Source organism: Bos indicus, chromosome 19, assembly GCF_029378745.1.
Source record: "Bos indicus isolate NIAB-ARS_2022 breed Sahiwal x Tharparkar chromosome 19, NIAB-ARS_B.indTharparkar_mat_pri_1.0, whole genome shotgun sequence".
Classification (NCBI taxonomy): Eukaryota; Metazoa; Chordata; class Mammalia; order Artiodactyla; family Bovidae; genus Bos; species Bos indicus.
Genome location: NC_091778.1, coordinates 48,032,190 through 48,057,684, shown reverse-complemented (window position 1 = coordinate 48,057,684; position 25,495 = coordinate 48,032,190). Strand labels below are relative to the sequence as shown.

Below are 25,495 nucleotides of genomic sequence, written 5' to 3'. Positions count from 1 at the left end.
TGTGATATAGCTGGTACTGTACTGTACTTTTCCAGGTAGTGTATATAAGATTAAAAACGTTTTCTTTATTTTTTGTGTTTGCTTGTTTTCTATATATTATTTATGTGAAAAGTATTATAAACCTGTTACAGTACACTACCATATAGCCAATTGTGTTAGCTGGGCACCTAGGCTAACTTTGTAGGACTTACAAACAAATTGGACTTACAAACACGCTCTCAGAATGGAACTCGTTCATGCATAGGGAACTTACTGTAATAAAACACAAAGGTCCTTTCATGGAACAATGGTGATACTGCGCTATACTGATGAATTTGATTAACTCAACTGTGCGCATCTGATATTTAAGAAAAAGTTCACTTTTCTCCTGCGAAAGAAGTCTAAGGTCTTGGTAAGATACAAAGGAAGAAAGATGTAGCAGTCAGCTGGAAACACTGCAACAGTAGTGACAGCAAATATCCCAGACAGCAAAGGTTCTCAGACATTTTGGTCTCAGAACCTCTTTATATTCTTAAAAAATTCTGAATATGGTAACATACTTTTTAGTGAAAAAATATATATCAATTGAAAATGAAAAATAGAAATAAGTTTCCTAAAAAATTTAGTGGGAAAAGTGAAAAGAAAGTGAAGTGTTAGTTGCTCAATTGTGTCTGACTCTTTAATAAAGGCAAATAGTGTTTTATTGTTATTTTAAAAATAGTTGTGATCTCATGGACCCCCTGAAAGACAGAAGTGTTCCTGGATTATGATTTGAGAACTGCTAGCCTGGAGAGTTGATAGCTCGCGTAATAGTCAAGTATGGTCGAGGGAGGGAAGGAATTAAAACTGAGAAGACTGAAAAATAAGCCCTGGATTGTTTCTACATTAGGAAGTTAGAATAAGTGGAGCTGGGAAAGGAAGTCATTGATTATTTTCGATTCTGAGAGCTATTTCAGTAGTTGGGGACTACATGAGGGGGGAAGCCATTTGCAGGGATTCAAAGACAGAATGTAAAGTCTGGAAGCAGAAACAGCACCTCAAGACCACTTAGGAAGTGGCTGAAAGAAATGAGGGATGAATGAATGGTCATAATTATACGGCAGAAGAACCAGAACCAAGTCAAGATTAGTTTTTAAAAGGAATGGAAGAGTATATGCTACTTTATAAGTAGAGAGAAGTAGATGAAACCAAAAGTGTTGAATTATGAAATAAATAACTTTTCTACAAATATTGCATCATTACATTGTACACCTGAAACTAATACAATATACCAACTATCTCTCTATAAAAAATATTTTTTGAAGAAGTGGGAGAAAATCAGGTCAAGAGGAATGGATTTGGAAGGGGTATGAAGAACCTCTTCAACTGAAGAGAAGAGAGGGAGATGGTGTATCTTCCTGAATAAGAAGAAATGATAAACTGGAAAAAATAGAAACTGATGTTTGCAATGAATCGGTTCAAATTTATTAAAACCATGGTTTGAGAACATAATGGTTGTATTTTATTTCCTATTGTCAGTTGGGCTTAGCACATGTACTCCCTTCCTTACCATTTTAGTTCCTAGACATATTCAGTGATCAAATAATGTTTGTTATTTGAATAAATCAATATACAATCTTTGCATTCAAAGCCAGAGCTGTGCATAAGCTTTCTAGATATACCATTCTAGTTAGAACTGCCCCCCCCCCCCCCCGCTAAAATGCTACTCCCTAGATCATCTTTTTCTTTCTTAATTTGTATCAGAACAACAAAGAGAGTAATAGAAGTAAAAAGACTAAGCTAAAGTAATTATAAAATGCAAAGCCAGCAGATAAATCATGCAACTAGACTCAATAAGTAATAATAAAAATCAATAAGCAAACCAACCAGTCCCTAAGTACCCTGCTTTCCTTAATACTCTCCCTAATACTCATTTTTATTTGCTAATTTCAATTACTCCAATATTTTTCCTTCTTGTTTTGGGGATGGAATCATGCCCTCAGGTACATAATAAATTGGTTGTACTTGTGACTTAAGAAATGAAAGGCCAGGCACAATCTTAATATATCGTTTCTCCATCTTTTAGATCCTTGACAGGCCAAGTGTGGACCTTGGATCAGCCATGTTGCCACTATCTGGGAGCTTGTTAGAAATGCAGGATTTCTTAGGCTATACTTCAGACCTGAATCACAATCTGCATTTTCAAAAGATGCCCAGGTGATTCATATGCATATTCCAGTTTGAAAAGCATTGTTTTAAGTGATACAAAAGATAAGGATCATTTCTAAGGATCTTACATACAAGATAACTTCTAGGAAGACAACAGAATTAAAAAAAAAACAAACAACTCACCATTGAATATCAAATGAGGCATCAGTTTCTTCATTTCTTCTTCATTGAGCTCAATCCCCTCGCTCATTAGAAAGTTGTCTAAGTCCGGGATATCAATCACCTCTCCTTAGAAAAGGTGAGAAATAAGTTGCAGAAATATTATATGACTATCTACAAAAGATTAAAAACACCATTTGTGCTTACATATAACATTACCTATATGTATCCAGAATAATCAGGAAAATCAGAAAAATTCCTGTTTTAAGTTCTGGTTCAGAAAATCAATCAGAAAGTGGTTACAAAAAAGAATTTGATGATGGGTTATTGCAAAATTGAATGTAGCAAATTAAGCTATATATAGGTTTTTTTTCTCTTCCTCCCACCCTACAGGGAAATTAAGTTTTTTCTATAGACCAGTATTTAATTTATTAAAAAAAAGTTCGAGAAGTCTTTGTATAACACAGGGTGCTCAACCCAGTGCTCTGTGATTTACGGGGAAGGAGGGTGGAGTAGATAGGGGTGGTGGGAGGAAAGTTTAAGAGAAGGGGATATATGTATACTTATGGCTGATTCATGTTATATGGCAGAAGCCAACACAACATTGTAAAGCAATTATCCTCCAATTAAAAAAAAAGTTAACGTAGTATGAAAAAGGAAAAGGGGGAAAAGGAAATGTTTGCCTATAGTTTGCTTCTCTGAGCACTTAGCATTTCAAGAATTTCATTCATCTCAACATAGAAGTAATTTTTTTCTCATTCATTGTAAAAATAATGTAATAACATTTAAGATTATTATAAAGTGGGAAACATATAATTACACCACCCTACCACAAAACCATTTTTAGTTTTTCATAGTCCATTTCTGGTCTTTAACAATAAAGCTATATTTTTATAATGTGGAAATCTAACATACATATATCTTTGTATTCTGCTTTTCCCACCTAGTGTAATTTAATTACTTCATAAACTTGTTTCCAAGTTGCTACATAATTTTTACAGTTAAAATTTCAACACATGATATCCCATAAGCCTAACTTACCATGGTTGATGTGGTAATTCCCATAACTGTTAGATATTTAGGCTGTTTCAAATTTCTCTGAAGGTCTTTAGGAAGAGATTTTTTTTCTTTTATTCAATTAAATTATTTCCAGAGGATACATTTCTACGATTGGGGCCATGGGGAAAAGGAATAGTTCCGTGGCTCCTGAGATCTATAACTATGTTGAAGAATTCTTCGGGGGAAATTTCAGAGAATTTAATGGATATTGACATATAAGCCCATATTAAATGTAATTTACTGAATTTTAGCAGCATCCACAAAAATGGAACACATATGAAAGAATTTAAACATTTAGAAGGGAATATATTTTTCTTCACCAATTGCAAAATATTAAGATGCTATTTATAATATCTTTTCATCATAGCTTGCAACTCACCCTTGATGTAACTGATAGCATCCATCAAATCATTCAGACCAACTGTACTATTACCTGTAAGGAAAGGGAAATAAACTTCATAATCAGAGAAGCTAATGTTACTGAGATTCACACTTAGGATGCATAAAGTTCTGAAAGTATGAATTCAGTCATCTTTTTTTCTAATTTTCCTTAGAATTTTATGAACTTATCCTTAGAGATAACAGTATTAGAAACAAAGCTTGCAGTCTGTAATAAATCATTCTTTTATTTTCCTATTTGCTTTTAGAGGCTACTAGAATAAAGCTAAATTAATAAGTGATTGGTAGGACTTTCCTGGTGGCAGGTCTGGGGAGATTCTACATGCCGTGGAACAATTAAGCCCATGTGACACAACTACTGAGATTATGAGCCTAGAGCCTGTGCTCCACAACAAGAAAAGCCACTGCAATGAGAAGCCCAAGCACCGCAAGGAAGAGTAGCTCCCACTTCATGCAACTGGAGAAAGCCTGCACACAGCAGCAGACCCAGCGTAGCCAACAATAAATAAAATAAATAAATAAAAATTTAAAACGAAGTGTTTGGTTACAAGAAAGTGTAGGGAGACAGGACAAATAAACCTAACCCTGAGTATTTATCAACAAACACTTTGCTTCCCTGGTGGCTCAGTGGAAAAGAATCTAACTGCCCATACAAGAGATGCAGGTTTGATCCCTGCATTGGGAAGATCTGGAGAAGGAAATGGCAACCCATTCCAGTGTTCTTGCCTGGGAAATCCTATGGACAGAGGAACCTCATGGGCTACAGTTCAGTCCATGGGGTCACAAAAGAGTCGGGCATGACTTGGTGACTAAACAACAAGCACTTAGGAGTACCTTTTGTGTGCAAGGCACTTTGCTAGGCTTCAGGGATACGGAAGTAAACACACTGGCAGAGTTCTTGCTGTTATGGAGTATACAATCTGGTGGAGGGAAACAGACGATGAGCAGGTAAACAAGTGAGCAGAAAGGTACTGTTTTTTTGAGGTATTGTTAAGATGCTATCAAAGATGAAACAGTGCAAAATAAAAAGCAAAAAAAAAAAAAAAACCTATAAAGAAAAAAGTTTAAAAAAAGATGAAACAGGGCAATATAAGTAAAGAGTAAGGTGGGATTGCTTTAGACAGGGGGGCTGAGGAAAGCCCTCTCTGATGTGTATCTATTTGGGTTGAGGCCTGAATGATGAGGAGAGTCATGTGAAGAACTGAGAGAAGAACATTCCAAGCAGAAAAATGGTATGTGCAATAGGCCTAAAATGGGAATGAATTTGACACGATTGAGAGATAGAGAAAAAGCCAGTGTGAAAGGTGCCAAATTATGCAGGGCCTTGTAGGCCATGATGATTTTATTCTGGTTGCAATGAATGTCTGGAGGCCTAGAAGAAGGGGAGTAATTTATGATTTCAGCTTTCAAAGGATCACTTTGGCTGGTGTATGCCAGATGGGGAAATTGGAAGAATGAGGACTAGATAGTAGTCTGTATTAGTGGCCCAGGAAAGAGATGGTGCTGGCTAGGGCTATGGTTGCAGCAGTAAAGATGGTGATAATGCGTGGATTTTGGACCTATTTCTCAAGTACAGCCTAGATTTGAATGTGGAATAAGAGGGGGAAAAAGAATGAAATCTAGTCTTTCCTCCCCCTTCCCTCCAAAAACAGCAACAGGATAGATGAAATGACATTACTGAAACGGGGGCGGGGAGGCGGAGGAGAGGGCTTGAGACTTTTTAGGGGAATTAAAGAAGTCCATTAAATCTGTGGTGCCTTTTGGACATCCAAGTGGAGATATCAAATAACTAGTTTGATATACCGTTCCTGACTTAGGGAGGTTGCCCTGGAGATATAAATTTGCTTTTATCAGCTCAAAGACAATATGCCGCCCAATGAGACTGGATGCAATCTCATAAAAAGAGGATGTAGATTTTCAAAAAAGAAGCTAAGGGTCTAGCCCTGGGGCACTTCATTATTCAGAGATCTTGAAGGGAGGAAGAATCAGAAGAGGAAACTGAGAAGAAGTTGTCAGTGAAAAAAGAAGAAAATCAGATAGATACGGAGCTTTGAAAGTCTGAAATAAAAAATGTTTCAATAAAGAGGGGATGGTCACTATGGCCAAAGCTGAGATATCAAGTAAATAAGAACAGAAAATTGATCATGAAGCTTGTTAAGAGATAGGTCACTGATGATTGAGAGTTGGTTCAGCTCCCTGGCAGGGAAGCGAGCAATGGAGAATGAATGGGAGGTTAGGAAGTAAAGATAATGAGTAATGACAGCTTTTTGAGAGGTTCTGCTGTGAAGAGGAACTAATCTAGTAGTAGCTGGCCAGGGACAAGAGGAATAAGAGACACAACTCCCTGTCAATGGAATGCAGGGATCTAGTAGAAAGGGAGAAACTGATGATGCAGGAGAGAGAGAGCAAAATCACAGCAGTTAAGTCTTTGAAAAGGGAAGTGGAAATGAGATTCAAGGCACAAATGGAAGGGTTGGCTCACAGTGGGAGCAGAGATTCCTTTATAACAAGATGAGAGCAGGGTATGTGGGCATAGATATAGGTGGGTTCATAAATATCAAGGAGGAAAATGAGGTTATTTTTATCTAACTGAATCTTTTTCCTCTATGAAGTCTGAGATGAGGTGTTGGAAATTTGAAGAGAGAAGGGGTGAAATTATCTCTGAGAGTGAGAAAAGTGAATTTAGTTGGAAAAGGTAGTAGGGACTTTGGCTTCATTAAGGACTGACTTGATATTCATGGCCAATGTGTTTAAGTGAGTTCTATTCATGCAGTTTTGTGATTTTCTTCAACATTAAAGCTTTTCAGGAGCAAGCATAGAGTAAGGCGATGGCTGGGTTTTTGCCAAGCAAGTTTGTTAGGAGTTTTGAGAGTTTTTAAGGTTATATAATGTTGAAGTATTGAATCTAATTTAAGGAAGCAAACAAGGATATATGGGGAGGAGTTGAATAATGGAAGACTGGCTGAATTAAGGCACTGAAGGCCTCCATAAGGATGGGGACTAGCTGGAGTTGGATTTCTACATTCTGTTCGGCTACACCCCATGTTCAATAGCACCAATTCTTTATATTCAACTGGTAAATGGAATAATGTCACAATAATGTGGAAGTTGTATTAGTTCATACATAATTTTTCCTAAGTAAGAGAATCATAATTATAAACCTCAGCAGGAAAAAAAAAACAAAAAACAAACCCTGGACTGGCTATAGTAGGGGCCCTCTCAGCTCTATTTTAATAAAATTAAAAAATAAGTGCCTATAATGTATGAGGGGGAATCAGGTTCATTGACTCAGAATTCTATTTCCATCTACATTATTTCAGAGCTGCATGTCAGCTTTCCAACTCTTTTTTTGGGTTGTGTGTATGTGTGTATTTTTGAATGGCTTCCAGCTGCTCTGAGCTATTTACCTGGGCTTTTCAAACTTCTTCACACAGTATCAACTATTGCTTTTGTTAGTGCTCTGCTTACAAATTGACATAGATTTTGAATGGGCTTTCCCCGTTTCCCCCATAAGCTCAGTTACTTCAGTGTACTTTCACAGAATGGGAGATTTCTCCGGCATTCCTACATTGTGTTATGGTAGAACAGCTTGCATAGTAAATGAAGGATAATGGGTAGACAGTGGATACATAAAATAAATATTTTCAGGGTGATGAAGTATTAGGCAAGGACAAGATTCAGGTCATCAAAGGAAAAGATGATTGAAGTTAAAGAGGTCAAGGAACAGCAGGTCAGGATGTTAGATCGGTGATCTATATCAGGAGTTCTTTTTTTTAATTTTGGTTTTTTGGTTCTTTTTGGCTGCACTCTGTGGCATGTGGGATCTTAGCTCCCTGACAGAGGTCTAACCTGTGTCCCCTGCAATGAAAGCATAGACTCTAACCCACTGAACTGAAGGGAAATCCCATAACAAGAGTCTTAATCTGGGGTCCGTGGATCCTGTATATATAGATTTTTTTCCATTCAAGCTGAAGGACTCCCTGTAAAACATCTTTATATTCATTAATCACTAACTTAAATTTAGCATTTTCTTTAATTATTCATGTAGTCCACAAACCAAAGTAGTAGTAGAAGAACCTGTGACTTTGTTACTATTGATAATAAAAAATCACTACCATTATCGTATCACATGACAGTCGATGCAAATATATTGAAAAGTTACTTATACTCTTCACTACTTTAAAATGACAATAATTATTAGACCTGGTACTAGAGTTTGTTCAGTTCAGTTCAGTTCAGTAGCTCAGTTGTGTCCAACCCTTTGCAACCCCATGGACTGCAGCATTCCAGGTCTCCCTGTCCTTCACCATCTCCGGAGTTTACTCAAACTCATGTCCATTGAGTCAGTGATGCCATCCAACCATCCCATCCTCTGTCATCCCCTTCTCCCACCTTCAATCTTTCCCAGCATCAGGGTCTTTTCCAATGAGTCAGTTCTTCGCATCAGGGGGCCAAAGTATTGGATTTTCAGCTTCATCCTCAGTCCTTCCAATGAATATCCAGGACTGATTTCCTTTGGGATGGACTGGTTGGATCTCCTTGCTGTCCAAGGGACTCTCAAGAGTCTTCTCCAACACCACTCAAAAGCATCAATTCTTTGGTGCTCAGCTTTCTTTATAGTCCAATTCTCACATCCATACATGGCTACTGGAAAAACCATAGCTTTGACTAGACAGACCTTTGGTGGCAAAGTAATGTCTCTGCTTTTTAATATGCTGTCTAGGTTGGTCATAGCTTTTCTTCCTAGGAGCAAGCATCTTTTAATTTCATGGCTGCAGTCACCATCTGCAGTGATTTGGAGCCCCCCAAAATAAAGTCTGACACTGTTTCCACTATTTCCCCATCTATTTGCCATGAAGTGATGGGACCAGATGCTATGATCTTATTTTTCTGAATGTTGAGTTTTAAGTCAACTTTTTCACTCTCCTCTTTCACCTTCATCAAGAGGCTCTTTAGTTCTTCTTCACTTTCTGCCATAAAGGTTGTGTCATCTGCATATCTGAGGTTATTGATATTTTTCCTGGCAATCTTGATTCCAGCTTGTGCTTCTTCCAGCCCAGCGTTTCTCATGATGTACTCTGCATAGAGGTTAAATAAGCAGGGTGACAATATACAGCCTTGATGTACTCCTTTTCTTATTTGGAACCAGTCTCTTGTTCTATGTCCAGTTCTGACTGTTGCTTCCTGACCTGCATACAGGTTTCTCAAGAGGCAGGTGAGGTGGTGTGGTATTCCCATCTCTTATGGAATTTTCCACAGTTTATTGTGATCCACACAGTCAAAGGCTTTGGCATAGTCAATAAAGCAGAAGTAGATGTTTTTCTGGAACTCTCTTGCTTTTTCCATGATCCAGTGGATGTTGGCAATTTGATCTCTTGTTCCTCTGCCTTTTCTAAAACCAGCTTGAACATCTGGAAGTTCATGGTTCACGTACTGTTGAAGCCTGGCTTGGAGAATTTTGAGCATTACTTTGTAGTGTGTGAGATGAGTGCAATTGTGGGGTAGTTTGAGCATTCTTGGGCATTGCCTTTCTTTGGGATTGAAATGAAAATTGATCTTTTTCAGTCCAGTGGCTACTGCTGAGTTTTCAAAATTTGCTGGCATATTGAGTGCAGCACTTTCACAGCACCATCTTTTAGGATTTGAAATAGCTCAACTAGAATTCTATCACCCCTACTAGCTTTGCTTGTAGTGATGCTTCCTAAAGCCCACTTGACTGCACATTCTAGGATGTCTGGCTCTAGGTGAGTGATCACACCAGAAATTGTTTAATGTATTAATAAGTACTAATACTTTCTTCCACTAATGTTTTCATAAATTGCATTTTTATTAGCTTCTCGGTAATTTTATGTATTTCATTTTATGCATTTAAAAATATTATTTTTCAGAAGGGGTCCAATTCATCAGACTGTGGAAGAGGTCTATGGCCTCTGATCTATACAGAGGATATTAAAGTTGCCAGGAATAAGAACAGGAGAAGTGGAGAAGGAAGCCAGTGAGCTCAGTGCTATTTCATGTAAAATGTTCTAAGTTGTATTTTTACCTTATGTATTTATATGAAGGTCATAATTTGGAACAAATATTTATTCTTTTAGGACTTATATAACAAGCAATATTGATTCATAGATCACAGAATTTCCTTTTCTTCTTCAACATTTTCTCCATCTTCCCTGTCATCTTCACCACTACCACTGTCATCATGACCAACATTTACTGAGTATTCTAGACACCGAAGTAAGACCTTTATATGCATTATCTAAATTATTTCAGGGCAAGAAGTTACCATAGAAAATAATTTAATTCAACCCCTTGTTTTACAGGTGAAGAAACTTAGATTCAGTAGGGTTAAATTGTCAGCAAGTTAGTGATGGAATAGGGACCAGTCAGTCAGTTCAGTCACTCAGTCATGTCTGACTTTTGTGACCCCATGAACTGCAGCATGCCAGGCCTCCCTGTCCATACCAACTCCCAGAGTCCACCCAACCTATGTCCATTGAGTCGGTGATGCCATAAAACCATCTCATCCTCTGTCGTCCCCTTCTCCTCCTGCCCTCAAACTTTCCCAGCATCAGGGTCTTTTCAAATGAGTCAGTCCTTTACATCAGGTGGCCAAAGTATTGGAGTTTCAGCTTCAGCATCAGTCCTTCCAATGAACACCCAGGACTGATCTCCTTTAGGGTGACTGGTTGGATCTCCTTTCAGTCCAAGGGACTCTCAAAGGTCTTCTCCAACACCACAGTTCAAAAGCATCAATTCTTCGGCGCTCAGCTTTCATTATAGTCCAACTCTCACATCCATACATGGCCACTGGAAAAACCATAGCCTTGACTAGACAGACCTTTGTTGGCAAAGTAATGTCTCTGCTTTTTAATATGCTGTCTAGGTTGGTCATACTTTCCTTCCAAGGAGTAAGCGTCTTTTAATTTCATGGCTGCAGTCACCATCTGCAGTGATTCTGGAGCCCCCAAAAATAAAGTCTGACACTGTTTCCACTGTTTCCCCATCTATTTCCCATGAACTGATGGGACTGGATGCCATGATCTTAGTTTTCTGAATGTTGAGCTTTAAGCCAACTTTTTCACTCTCCTCTTTCACTTTCATCAAGAGGCTCTTTAGTTCTTCACTTTCTGCCATAAGGGTGGTGTCATCTGCATATCTGAGGTTATTGATATTTCTCCCGGCAATCTTGATTCCAGCTTGTGCTTCCTCCAGCCCAGTGTTTCTTATGATGTACTCTGCATAGAAGTTAAATAAGCAGGGTGACAATATACAGCCTTGACGTACTCCTTTTCCTATTTGGAATCAGTCTGTTGTTCCATGTCCAGTTCTAACTGTTGCTTCCTGACCTGCATACAGGTTTCTCAGGAGGCAGGTCAGGTGGTCTGGTATTCCCATCTCTTTCAGAATTTTCCACAGTTTATTGTGATCCACAATAAGGAGTGGCAGCTGCACTTTACTGGAGCAGCCGTGAAGAGAGACCCCATGTCCAAGGTAAGTGAAACCCAAGTAAGATGGTAGGCAGTGAGAGAGCGGATCAGAGGGTAGACAGACTGAAACTACAATCACAGACAACTAGCCAATCTGATCACATGGACCACAGCCTTGTCTACCTCAGAGAAACTAAGCCATGCCGCATGGGTCCACCCAAGATGGACGGGTCATGGTGGAGAGGTCTGACAGAATGTGGTCCACTGGAGAAGGGAATGGCAAACCACTTCAGTATTCTTGCCTTGAGACCCCCATGAACAGTATGAAAAGGCAAAAAGATAGGACACTGAAAGATGAACTCCCCAGGTCAGTAGGTGCCCAAAATGGTACGGGAGATCAGTGGAGAAATAAGTCCAGAAAGAATGAAGGGATGGAGCCAAAGCAAAAACAATACCCAGTTGTGGATGTGACTGGTGATAGAACCAAGGTTCAATGCTGTAAAGAGCAATACTGCATAGGAGCCTGGAATGTTAGGCCCATGAATCAAGGCAAATTGGAAGTGGTCAAAGAGGAGATGAGAAGAGTGAACATCAACATTCTAGGAATCAGTTAACTAAGATGGACTAGAATGGGTGAATTTCACTCAGATGACCATTATATCTACTACTGTGGGCAGGAATCCCTTAGAAGAAATGGACTAGCCATCATGGTCAACAAAAGAATCTGAAATGCAGTACTTGGATGCAGTCTCAAAAAGGACAGAATGATCTCTGTTCGTTTCCAAGGCAAACCATTCAATACCATGGTAATCCAAGTCTATGCCCTGACCAGAATTAGGGACCAGACCAGACCTCAGCAAAAAGAAATACCATATATTATAGATCAAGCGTGTAGGCTAGATTCACCAGGGAAAAGGGATGTTTTTTCCCCCCAAAGTACTGCCAAATGATTTTCCAAGAGCAATGGCAACTTTCACCCAAATTTATCAGTAAGTCCCTTTCCCCATACTCTCACCAGAACTAAATGTTCTCAGTCTTATTAATTTTTACCTGAGAACTGAAAATATTCCCATGCTTTGCTTTATTTTGTATTTTCATGATTACTGGTGAGGTTAAATATCTTTTCATATGTTATTGGACTTTTAGATATCCTCTTTTATGAATATTTGCCTATTTTTCTACTGTCAGTATGTTTTAATCAATGTATGAGGGCTTTTTATGCCTTAGGGACCTTACCATTTTCTCCTAGTTCATCATCTGACTTTTGACTTTCTTAAATGTTCCTTTATTACCATGTTCCCTTATGAATGAAATTTAAAATTTTATTTTTCTTTAACTCATTAAGTGTGTGGTATTCCCAGGCATGGCTGAGTCCTGCAACGACATTCCCAATGTATTTTTTAAAAAGTGTTTTTGGAGATGATATTTCTTCTTGAGTCAAGATTAAGTCTTTCTATTACACTTACTTTATTATTGTACTAAAAAGGCTACTTACAGTAGTTCTAATACAAGGGCTCAGTGCTTCTCTGAAGAACATAAAGATGTCTGACACTCACCATCAGCTGACAGTTGGGTCATTAGTTCCTCAAGTTCCTCATCTTTGAGTTTAACTCCCATGTTTTCCACAAAAGATTCCAGTTTTTTTATTTTGACCCTTGGTGCTTTGGAAAGAAGAGCATGGAATAAAAACAAGAGTATTGACACTTAAGAGTGGAAAATGCCAATCATGATCATGCATCAGAAACCTCATTGGACAATAAAGTGCAAGGGCACAAAGAAACTATTAACATATATCTCTCCCAAGATTTAGATTTGCCTGTAAGATTTAGATTTGAAAGTAAGAAAAAATTCAGAAAGGTAACCACTGAGACAAAGCTAAACAGTAAACAGTGTTTATCTGTATGGAGAGGGATTAGATCACTGGGAAGTGGGAGACTTCCACTTTAAAAAAATGAGATCTAATTGGCATGTAACATACTAATTTCAGGTATACATTGTAATTATTCAATATTTGTATATATTGCAAAGTGATCACCACAATAAATCTAGTTCACCTCCATCACCACACAGAGTTACATATTTTACCCCCTTGTGGTAAGAACTTTTAAGATCTACTTTCTTAGCAACTTTTAAATATAAAATAAGGTATTCTTCACCACAGTCACCATGTTGTACATTACATCCTTGTGACTTGGCTTTTACTTCTTTATATCAATTTTTGTAGGTGGTAGAATTAATTTTCTTATAATTTTGTGTTTAATATTTTTTCTAATTAAAAATATAATTGTTTACATTGAATTAGTATAGAAAGTGGAAATAGGATATCTTTCTTAATGTCTATCCAGGGGACTCTGTTTCATTCCATGAGAGGTCATTTAGAGAGGAAAAGGTAAGCCTGGGGCTTCCCTGGTAACTCAGATGGTAAAGAATATGCCTGCTATGCAGGAGACCTGGGTTCAGTCCCTGGGTTGGGAAGATCCCATGGAAAAGGGAATGGCTATGCACTCCAATATTCTTGACTGGAAAATCTGGAGGAGCCTGGTGGGCTACAGTTCAGGGGGTCAAAAGAGTCAGACGTGACTGAGTGACTTACACTTTTACTTTCAGGTCAGTCTAATGATTTTTGATTGAAATAACCACCAACTTACGTGGTTCTATCCAGAAAACAGTGTTAGAAACTTCCTACAGTAATATACTTTAACTTGTATCTTAAAGGGCAGTGCACCCAAAGAAGAATGATAGGTTATGAGTCATAACAATGGATCAATATATTGGCAGGAAGTAAACTTGGAATATTTAAAAGAAAATACTAAGGATTTTATTTTTACTTGTCCTTTCATCATACTTTTCACTCACCTTTGAGGGCCTTCACACTTTTTAGCAATCTATTCTTAAATACTTTTCCATCAGCTGTAATATAAGACACAATTAAGAATATAGGTTAAACGATGGAAATATTAACAAAGACAGCACAGAGACAACATAGCATCCATAATTTCAGGAGAAAAAGAAAAAAAACTCCTTTCTCATTTGTTTAGAAGTTATTCTGTTTTATCCTCAAGTAAGAATGAAACCAAAGCTGAAGGAAGCTTTCATTGATATAAATCTACCTATTCTTGGGAAATAGATGGGGAAACAGTGGAAACAGTGGCTGACTTTATTTTTTTCTGGCTCCAAAATCACTGCAGATGGTGACTGCAGCCATGAAATTAAAAGATGCTTACTCCTTGGAAGGAAAGTTATGGCCAACCTAGATAGCATATTAAAAAGCAGAGACATAACTTTGTCAACAAAGGTCCATCTAGTCAAGGCTATGGTTTTTCCAGTGGTCATGTATGGATGTGAGAGTTGGACCATAAAGAAAGCTGAGCACCGAAGAACTGATGGTTTTGAACTGTGGTGTTGGAGAAGACTCTTGAGAGTTCCTTGGACTGCAAGGAGATCCAACCAGTCCATCCTAAAGGAGATCAGTCCTGGGTGTTCACTGGAAGGACTGATGTTGAAGCTGAAACTCCAATACTTTGGCCACCTAATGTGAAGAGCTGAATCATTTGAAAAGACCCTGATGCTGGGAAAGATTAAAGGCAGGAGGAGAAGGGGATGACAGAGGATGATGGTTGGATGGCATCACCAACTCAATGGACATGAGTATGAGTAAACTCCAGGAGTTGGTGATGGACAGGGAGGCCTGGCATACTGCAGTTCATGGGGTCGCAAAAGAGTCAGACACGACTGAGCAACTGAACTGAACTGATCTGTTGAATTAAAAATAGTCTTTCTTCTTTGTTTCTTCCTTTTCCCTTCCTTCTGTTTCTCCTTTGACTTCCCTTTTTGACTTGGTCATGATTTAGATTAGGCATTGCTCCCAGAGAGATGGGATAATTTAGCCCTTATGGTGGGATATTAGTGAAAGATAGCATCACTGACTCAATGGACCTGAGTGAGCAAACTCTGGGAGACAGTGAAGGACAGGGAAGCCTGGTCTGTTGCAGTCCATGGAGTCACACGACTTAGCAACTGAACAACAAAAGATGTCAATTTTCTGTATTAAAATGTTAGGAACAAGATTTCTTCTTGTGTGAGGATTGCATTTTACAATTTAGGTTTTATTGGACAATACACATATATAATTTCACCAGTTTTCACACACAAGCCCAGGCTGAGCTAAATCCTCACCATGAACTGGCAGAGTTTTCAGCAGCTCCTTCTGCTCCTCAGTAGTGAGTGCTAGCCCCATTCTCCTCATCACATTGTCCAGATCACTGACAGTAACCTTCTCTCCTTTGGAAAGATGGGAATTGTTAATATGTAACAATTTTAGGACTCATTTTAGGAAAAGACTCTGATGCTGGGAAAGACTGAAAACAAAAGCAAAGGGGGTGGCAGAGAATGAGGTGGTTAGATAGCATTACCAGCATGAATTTGAGCAAACTGTGAGAGACAGTGGAGGACAGAGGAGCCTGGCATGCTGCAGTCTATGGGGCTGCAAAAAGTCAGACACAACTTAGCGACTGAACAACAACAGCAATTTTAGGAATGGACTAAAGATTTCAAACTATGAAACAGATTACCTATGTGGCATCATCTTTAATTAGATGAGCACACTGACTATGAAATTTGTTAAACTATGTAGATTCAAAGGACATGTGGGTGGGTGGATTGAGTCAGAAATAGAATTCATACTTTTAAATCAAGCAAAAGAAAAGTTTTTATAATTCCAGATATAAGTCAACAGCCATTAAATTTCCTGAACTCTTGTGTCTTTAGACACAGTAATTGAATTTCCTAGCTACCCTACAAAAATTTACCTTGAGATTGGACAGTGTGGACCTATATTTTGGGCTTCCTGGGTGGCTCAGCTGGTAAAGAATCTGCCTGCAATGCAGGAGACCTGGGTTTTTGGTTGTTTAAACAATGGTGAAGTGGAAAACATTATTGATAAAAACATCACATAATATAGCTCTATGTGGGAAAATCCCACATCAGATTATAAAAGAAACATTTAACATTAAATTTGTAGGGAGTCAATTTCAGCTCAGTCGCTCAGTCATGTCTGACTCTTTGTGACCCCATGGACTCAGCATGCCAGGCTTCCCTGATCATCACCAACTCCTGGAGCCTGCTCGAACTCAGGTCCATCGAGTCAGTGACGCCATCCAACCATCTTGTCCTCTGTTGTCCTCTTCTCCTCCTGCCTTCAGTCTTTCCCAGCATCAGGGTCTTTTGTCAATTTAGCATGTCAATAATAGCCCAAATAAAAAATGACTGTTTAAAAACATCTTTTTTGAAAAAATAAAGCATTAAGGTCTTAGTTAATAATGAATTCCCTTTCCCCGTAACTGCTTACTCACCAATGAAAGCTTTTGCATCATCCATTGCCACATCCAAATCAACCATTTGAGTCTCTGTCAGAAAAGACAATTCAGGCACAACTCAAAACTTAGAGAAAAAGGTTATAAAACATTTAAGTTGTAAGTTGTAAACAATTAAGTTGTAAAGTATTGGAATTCATCTATTTTTCATGATTTTCTTTAGTAACTTTTTTAACTCAAAATACACAAGAAACAGGAAAGATCAAAATGTTAGCATGAGCATTCATTTAATTAATATCACTTTCTGTATAGTATCAAATAATCCTTAATGTAAAGAAGCAAGTTTAATAGCAATCCCTTCTAATAGAGGGATTACTATTAAATCTATTTATATAAATAGTATAAATCTAAATCTATACTATTAAAAGAGGCCTCTCCCTTTTTTCAAACCCAATAACTGGAACATATTTCAATGGTCAAGATAGAATCTGAAACCCTGAAGTCATTTATTTACATAAGCATCTGACTCTTAAAGCTTAACAGTATGCTATCTTCCCACTCTCTAAATTTTGCTTATGTTCCCCACCACCAACCTTCAGGACTGTAAACTATATGAGAGCAGGGACCATGCCTTAATTTCCTTTATACTACCAGGCATAATTTGTCTACCATTCAGGGTTTTGCATATAGTTCGTGCTAGCTAGACAAATGAATTTCAGTGTGCAAAAATAGTCACACTTTTGGATTAGAAAAAAATTTTGACTGTGTTATTGAATGAAGGATCCTAAAAATAATTTATTGGTAATAATATCTTTTCTGGTAGGAATCATTTTGAGGACTCCTAGCTTATAGGGACCATGATTACCAGCATTGTTAAACCTAGGAGAGTGAAGTTTTAAACTAAAAAATAGGCTAAAACTGTTTCCTCTGTTAAGGCCAGAAGCTAGGCTAAAACTGTTTCCTATGTTAAGCCCAGATATAGGTAAGGGTAACGTCGAAGATGTTTACTGGTGGCCGCAGCCTACCTTAGCTATACCTGCCAAGCCCTAGCTGAGAACAGAACACTGAAGGAAGAAGAGCAATTTGTTCACTTTGATCGGCATGTACTAGCTCTGCTGAAAGATGTGCTATTTAGCTTTCTTACAGAAACTTGCCTTTTTTTTTTTTTTTTTTTAAATTCAAGGCCACTGGCTTTGTTAGACCCTAATAAGGGAATCTTGGACTGGGGCTCATCCCTTAGCAATTTCTTCCTAATGAATTATCCTAACTTTGCCTTTTTGACACTTTTATCAAGGTTAATTGGTCTTATTGGGTCATTAATGAAACTTTATCTTACTTAAGAAAAGGTATACATGGGAGGGAGAGAATGAGGGAAGGAAGGTGCGTGCAAAATGATAACATCTGTTAACTTTAGCCTGTATTTGTTATATTGTCTCCATTTTTATATATGTTTGAAATATTTCATAAGTTTTCAAAAGAGATTAAAAAAGAGGTTTGCTTTCAGAAGCTCTTATGTAGAAACCCTAAGGTACAGTGGTATCTGAAACACTTACCATCAACCGGCAGATGGGTCCGAAAATCTTCATAGTCCTCTTTCTCAGGCTGAATTCCCATGTTCTTCATTAGAGTGTCCAGTTTATTGACACTGATTTTTTTCCCTTAGGAAAGAAGAGGATGTACATAAGAAATATAAGCAAGTCCAAGAAGTGGAAGATTATGTCTTTAAGTGGATTTTATCTTTGAGTTTCACCCTAAGTGGAGGGTGAAACACTGGCCATTTAAGTGAACCCAGAGAGTTAGTATTGGAGTCAAGAAGAGAAAATGCTCTCTTAACACTGTGCTGTAGCTTTTAATTGAAGTAATCATGGGTGAAAAAGAAGAATTAGATAACCATATGAACTGTGATAAAGATAACCAACCTAATGAAATAAAGATTTCAAACTTGCTACATGTTACTAACAATGAGTTCTTCAAATGTACTTATACCCAAAGAAGAATAGTAGGTTACCCGGCCTAAATTCAGCATCAGTACATCAGTGGAACATTAAAAGAGCAAAATTCTAATCAGACATTTTAAAAAGTAGATGCAAAACACAATAAATTTTAGATGCTATTCTCATGATTCTTACCTTTGAGAGGTTTCACACTATTCAGTAATCTTTTCTTATATACCTCTCCGTCTCCTGAAAGATATGGTAAAATTCAAGTCAAAAGAAAAAGGACAAACTCTTGTCATTTTATAAGACATTTTACACAATTCACCTAGAAAATTATTCTATTTCACTTTCAAATTATAACAAAAGATAAGGATTGTTCTCAATCTATCCTTTATGTAGAACACACAGCAGTAGTTGATGCAGGCTACACACACACACACACACACACACACGATTCCTTCTTCTCATTCTTCTCTTCTTTAATGGCACTTTGACTCCTCTGCCTTTTTATTTTTTCCTTGCCTATGCTCTAGGCCCAGGACGTATTCCTACAAGTATATGTTTAGATCTAATGATAGATCCTAAAAAGGGATGACATTAAAGACAGGTAGCAACCCAAGAAGTAACATAATACAGAAATGAAAAAAAAACTGTTCTCTAAACAAAATCTTTTCATAAATGGAGGTGAAATTCAACAGAGACAGAGAACAATGGACACCTACCAGCCTAACTCATCCCCACAGGTGTTATCTGCCTCTGGGGAGAGGCCTCCATTCTGTAGCAGGAGTGTCTGCAGAGTGCACAGAACCCTCAGCACCTGGCATATGCAGGCAGTCATCTCCATTACAGTCCATCTGCTTCTTCCTGCATCTCTATCCTGCTTTCTTGGGGCCAATATCCTAAGAATGTTGCATTTCTCACAACTGGCCCCTGAGAGCAGCTGGGCGGGGGGATGCTAGACACAGTGAGTAGTCACAGCCTCAGGTGTATGTGGGAGGATTCACAGGAGGCATTGAGCATTTGCTGCCCAGGGTGCCAGTTCTGCCGCTAGGGTCACTAACTTCCTTAGTGATGTGTAGGCTCTCTCACAGGGACAGACTTTGTTTTCTTGGGCTCCAAATCACTGCAGATGGTGATTGTAGCCATGAAATTAAAAGACGCTTGCTTCTTGGAAGAAAAGCTATGACAAACCTAGATAGCATATTAAAAAGCAGAGACATTACTTTGCCAACAAATGTCCTTCTAGTCAAAGGTATGTTTTTTTCCAGTAGTCATGTATGAATGTGAGCATTGGAACATAAAGAAAGCTAAGTGCCTAAGAATTGATGCTTTTGAACTGTGGTGTTGGAGAAGACTCTTGAGAGTCCCTTGGACTGCAAGGAGATCCAACCATTCCATCCTAAAGGAAATCAGTCCTGAATATTCATTGGAAGGACTGATACTGAAGCTGAAGCTCCAGTACTTTGGCCACCTGATGTGAAGAACTGACTCATTAGAAAAAACCCTGAAGCTGGGAAAGATTGAAGTCAGGAGGAGAAGGGGATGACAGAGGATGATGGTTGGATGGCATCACCGACTCAATGGACATAAGTTGAGTAAGCTCTGGGAGTTGGTGATGGACAGGGAAGCCTGGCGTGCTGTGGTCCATGGGGTCACAAAGAGTCAGACATGACTGAGTGACTGAACTGAACTGAGGCTCTCTTGCCTGGGGAACAATGAGGGATGGGAACTATGGGGCAGGGGAAGAATGTCTATATGTTGAGGTCTCTGGAATTAGGCAGGAGGTACAGTTGAAGCACAGGCTGGCCTCTAGGGTCTCTGTGGGTGAGTCTACACAGGTGCCCAGGAGGTGAAACTTTTGAGGAACTAACTCACTGGGACACTGACCAATCAGAATGGGTACTGACAATATAAGCACATGGTCCAAAATGTTCCTGGCTCTTACATGTTTACAATTTAGTTGCTGGACTGTGGGAGAGCTACTGGGGGAGGAACTTAGGATGTGGGGTGCATTTTCAGAGGACTACCTAACGATTTAGCTGTGTAGCTATTAAAATAAAAAAATATTTAATCATTGAATGAATAGAAAAGAGAGAAGTCTCTCACTTCCAAATGAAAACACAAGTAACAGTAACAAAGTTTCTTCTGTCTCATCTGCATTTTTCTTAGGGGGTTTCTCAGGACACTGGACAATTCTCACTCCAAAGCCCACAATATCACATTTCCCTGAGCACCAGGATGGGACGTTAACTACTCACTAGAGATTGGCAGAGTTTTTGACAGCAGAAACTGTTCTTTTTCAGTGAGCTCGAGTCCCATGTTTCCCAGCACAGTTTTAAAGTCACTGGCTTCCACCTTGTCTCCTTTGAATAGATGGGAATTGTTTCAGGTGATAATATTAAGAAGTCTAATTATTCTAAATTATAAAAAAATAATTCAGTACAACCTTACTTTTAACTGCAGGATGAAGTTTAAATACATGAGCTGACTTCACTTACACAGAGTTATTGTGAAATCCATTACTTGAAAGGCTTTTTAAATTCAAATCAGAAGATAGATAACATTTCTATCCTGTGTATGGGTCAGTGTGGCATAGAGTAACACAGAGGCACAATGACTCGTAATGGTAAGTAGAGTCTACAGGCAAGTAATATCTCTGTTACTGCTTCTTAACCTGAATTATGGAACAGACTGTTCAAAGAGATCACATTTCCTGATGCAAAAACTTCACATTAAGATTTATTGTGTTCACCTATATTTTGATTTTTTTAAACACTAGAGAAATGAGAGCACATTACTGGCCAAAACATTGGACAAGTTAATATTCCTTATGGAAGGGGCCACACTTTCTCTAAATCTCTAATAACCTAAACTATTGTCAACAAGTCAAAATTATCAATAAATAGATAAAAGAGCAGAGTGAACTTACTAGTGACTGGACAGAGTAAACTACTGCTGTAAGTAAGTAATTCTCCATAAAACATCAAGACCTCAATTTTATAACATCTGATACAAATTCTTACTCACCTGTAAAAGTGTTTGCTGCATCCATCAACACATCCAAGCCAACCTCTTCATCTTCTGTAAGAAATTCAGAATTTAGATTCAGGTATTTGTACCAAGTGGCTCAGTGGTAAAGAATCCACCTGCCAATTCAGGAGACACCGGTTTGATCCCTGGGTTGGAAGATCGCCTGGAGAAGGCAACAGCAACCCACTCCAGTATTCTTACATGGGAAATCCCATGGACAGAGCAACCTGGTGGGCTATAGTCCATGGTGTCACAAAAGCATTGGACAGCACTTAGAGAATAAACAACAACAATAACAAAGATAATAAAGTATCTTTAACAAAGATAATTGAAAAATTAAATACACAAGTCTCTTCAATAAGTAGTCTGGGAAATCTGAACCATTTTCTTAAACCACATACCAAGATAAACTCAAAATGGATTAAAGACTTAAATGTAAGCCCTGAAATGATAAAACTCCTAGAAAAAAACATAGGCAGTAAGCTCTTAAACATTGGACTTAGAAATATATATGTATTTTTTGGATGTATCTCCTTAGGCAAGGGAAACAAAAGCAAAAATATTCAAATAGAATTACATTAAACTAAAATGCTTCAACAAAAAAAAAAGCTAAACAAAATATACTAAATTAAAAAGATCTTCACGACCCAGATAATCACGATGGTGTGATCACTCACCTAGAGCCAGACATCCTGGAATGTGAAGTCAAGTGGGCCTTAGGAACCATCATTACAAACAAAGCTAGTGGAGGTGATGGAATTCCAGTGGAGCTATTTCAAATCCTGAAAGATGATGCTTGTGAAAGTGCTGCACTCAATATGCCAGCAAATTTGGAAAACCCAGTAGTGGCCACAGGACTGGAAAAGGTCAGTTTTCATTCTAATCCCAAAGAAAGGCAATGCCGAAGAATGCTCAAACTACTGTACAATTGCATTCATCTCACATACTAGTAAAGTAATGTTCAAAATTCTCCAAGCCAGGCTTCAGCAGTCTGTGAACTATGAACTTCCAGATGTTCAAGCTGGTTTTAGAAAAGGCAGAGGAACCAGAGACCAAATTGCCAACATCTGCTGGATCATCGAAAAAGCAAAAGAGTTCCAGAAAAACATCTATTTCTGCTTTATTGACTATGCCAAAGCCTTGACTGTGTGGATCACAATAAACTGTGGAAAATTCTGAAAGAGATGAGAATACCAGATCACCTGACCTGCCTCTTGAGAAACCTGTAGGCAGGTCAGGAAGCAACTGTTAGAACTGGACATGGAACAACAGACTGGTTCCAAATAGAAAAAGGAATACATCAAGGCTGTATATTGTCACCCTGCTTATTTAACTTCTATGCAGAGTATATCATGAGAAATGCTGGGCTGGAAGAAGCACAAGCTGGAATCAAGTATGCCGGGAGAAATATCAATAACCTCAGATATGCAGATGACACCACCCTTATGGCAGAAAGTGAAGAACTAAAGAGCCTCTTGATGAAAGTGAAAGAGAAGAGTGAAAAAGTCGGTTCAAAGCTCAACATTCAGAAAACGAAGATCATGGCATCTGGTCCCATCAGTTCATGGGAAATAGATGGGGAAACAGTGTCAGACTTCATTTTTTTGGGCTCCAAAATCACTGCAGATGGTGACTGCAGCCATGAAATTAAAAGACGCTTACTCCTTGGAAGGAAAGTTATGACCAACCTAGATAGCATATTGAAAAGCAGAGATATTATTTTGCCAACAAAGGTCTGTATAGTCAAGGCTATGGTTTTTTCAGTGGTCATGTATGGATGTGAGAGTTGTACTGTGAAGAAAGCTGAGCATAGAAGAATTGATGCTTTTGAACTGTGGTGCTGAAGAAGACTCTTATGGGTCCTTTGGACTGCAAGGAGATCCAACCAGTCCATCCTAAAGGAGACCAGTCCTGGGTGTTCATTGGAAGGACTGATGCTGAAGCTGAAACTCCAATACTTTGGCCACTTCATGCAAAGAGTTGACTCATTGGCAAAGACCCTGAAGCTGTGAGGGACTGGGGGCAGGAGGAGAAGGGGACGACAGAGGATGAGATGGCTGGATGGCATCACCAACTCGATGTACATGAGTTTGGGTGAACTCCGGGAGTTGGTGATGGACAGGGAGGCCTGGAGTGCTGTGACTCATGGGGTCACAAAGAGTCTGACATGACTGAGAGACTGAACTGAACTGAACTGAAAATGCTTTTGTACATAAAAAGGAACCATCAACAAAATGAGAAGGCAACCTACTGAATGTGAGAAGATATCTACAAATATATATCTAGTAAGAGGAAGACTCTACACATGGACATCACCAGATGGTCAACACCAAAATCAGATTGATTATATTCTTTGCAGCCAAAGATGGAGAAGCTCTATACAGTCAGCAAAAACAAGACCAGGAGCTGACTGTGGCTCAGATCATGAACTCCTTATTGCCAAATTCAGACTTAAATTGAAGAAAGTAGGGAAAACCACTAGACCATTCAAGTATGACCTAAATCAAATCCCTTATGATTATACAGTGGAAGTGAGAAATAGATTTAAGGGCCTAGATCTGATAGACAGAGTGCCTGATGAACTATGGACTGAGGTTCGTGACATTGTACAGGATACAGGGATCAAGACCATCCTCATGGAAAAGAAATTCAAAAAAGCAAAATGGCTATCTGGGGAGGCCTTACAAATAGCTGTGAAAAGAAGAGAAGCGAAAAGCAAAGGAGAAAAGGAAAGCTATAAGCATCTGAATGCAGAGTTCCAAAGAATAGCAAGAAGAGATAAGAAAGCCTTCCTCAGCGATCAGTGCAAAGAAATAGAAGAAAACAACAGAATGGGAAAGACTAGGGATCACTTCAAGAAAATCAGAGATTCCAAGGGAACATTTCATGCAAAGATGGGGTCAATAAAGGACAGAAATGGTATGGACCTAACAGAAGCAGAAGATATTAAGAAGAGGTGGCAAGAATACACAGAAAAACTGTACAAAAAAGATCTTCATGACCCAGATAATCACGATGGTGTGATCACTGACCTAGAGCCAGATATTCTGGAATGTGAAGTCAAGTGGGCTAGTGGAGGTGATGGAATTCCAGTGGAGCTATTCCGAATCCTGAAAGACGATGCTGTGAAAGTGCTGCACTCAATACGCCAGCAAATTTGGAAAACTCAGTGGCCACAGGACTGGAAAAGGTCAGTTTTCATTCCAACCCCAAAGAAAGTCAATGCCGCAGAATGCTCAAACTACCCCACAATTGCACTCATCTCACACACTACAAAGTAATGCTCAAAATTCTCCAAGCCAGGCTTTAGCAATAATATAAACCGTGAACTTCCAGATGTTCAAGCTGGTTTTAGAAAAGGCAGAGGAACCAGAGACCAAATTGCCAACATCTGCTGGATCATCGAAAAAGCAAGAGAGTTCCAGAAAAACATCTATTTCTGCCTTATTGACTATGCCAAAGCCTTTGACTGGGTGGATCACAATAAACTGTGGAAAATTCTGAAAGAGATGGGAATACCAGACCACCTGACCTTCCTCCTGAGAAACTTGTATGCAGGTCAGGAAGCAACTATTAGAACTGGACATGGAACAACAGACTGGTTCCAAATAGGACAAGGAGTATGTCAAGGCTGTATATTGTCACCCTGCTTATTTAACTTATGTGCAGAGTACATCATGAGAAACACTGGGCTGGATGAAGCTCAAGCTGGAATCAAGATTGCCGGGAGAAATATCAATACCCTCAGATATGCAGATGACACCACCCTTATGGCAGAAAGTGAAGAGGAACTAAAAATCCTCTTGGTGAAAGTGAAAGAGGAGAGTTAAAAAGTTGGCTTAAAGCTCAACATTCAGAAAATGAAGATCATGGCATCTGGTCCCATCAGTTCATGGGAAATAGATGGGGAAACAGTGGAAAACAGTGTCAGACTTTATTTTTCTGGGCTCCAAAATCACTACAGATGGTGACTGCAGCCATGAAATTAAAAGACGCTTACTCCTTGGAAGGAAAGTTATGACCAACCTAGATAGCATATTGAAAA

At 38.7% G+C, this 25,495-nt stretch overlaps 1 protein-coding gene across 2 annotated transcripts in view; it reads right to left on the bottom strand.

The window, feature by feature from the left end:
• The window catches only part of EFCAB3 (EF-hand calcium binding domain 3), a 149,510-nt gene that overhangs the window by 45,592 nt on the left and 78,423 nt on the right, over window positions 1-25,495 (bottom strand). For both annotated transcript variants that reach the window (XM_070773709.1, XM_070773710.1), the window contains 10 exons: window positions 21,448-21,501; window positions 20,679-20,783; window positions 18,613-18,666; window positions 18,037-18,141; window positions 16,523-16,576; window positions 15,348-15,452; window positions 14,028-14,081; window positions 12,728-12,832; window positions 3,725-3,778; window positions 2,311-2,415 (listed from right to left, as the gene is read on the bottom strand). In XM_070773709.1, the coding sequence (XP_070629810.1) occupies window positions 2,311-2,415; window positions 3,725-3,778; window positions 12,728-12,832; window positions 14,028-14,081; window positions 15,348-15,452; window positions 16,523-16,576; window positions 18,037-18,141; window positions 18,613-18,666; window positions 20,679-20,783; window positions 21,448-21,501 (795 nt within the window). The remainder of the gene's footprint in view (window positions 1-2,310; window positions 2,416-3,724; window positions 3,779-12,727; window positions 12,833-14,027; window positions 14,082-15,347; window positions 15,453-16,522; window positions 16,577-18,036; window positions 18,142-18,612; window positions 18,667-20,678; window positions 20,784-21,447; window positions 21,502-25,495) is intronic.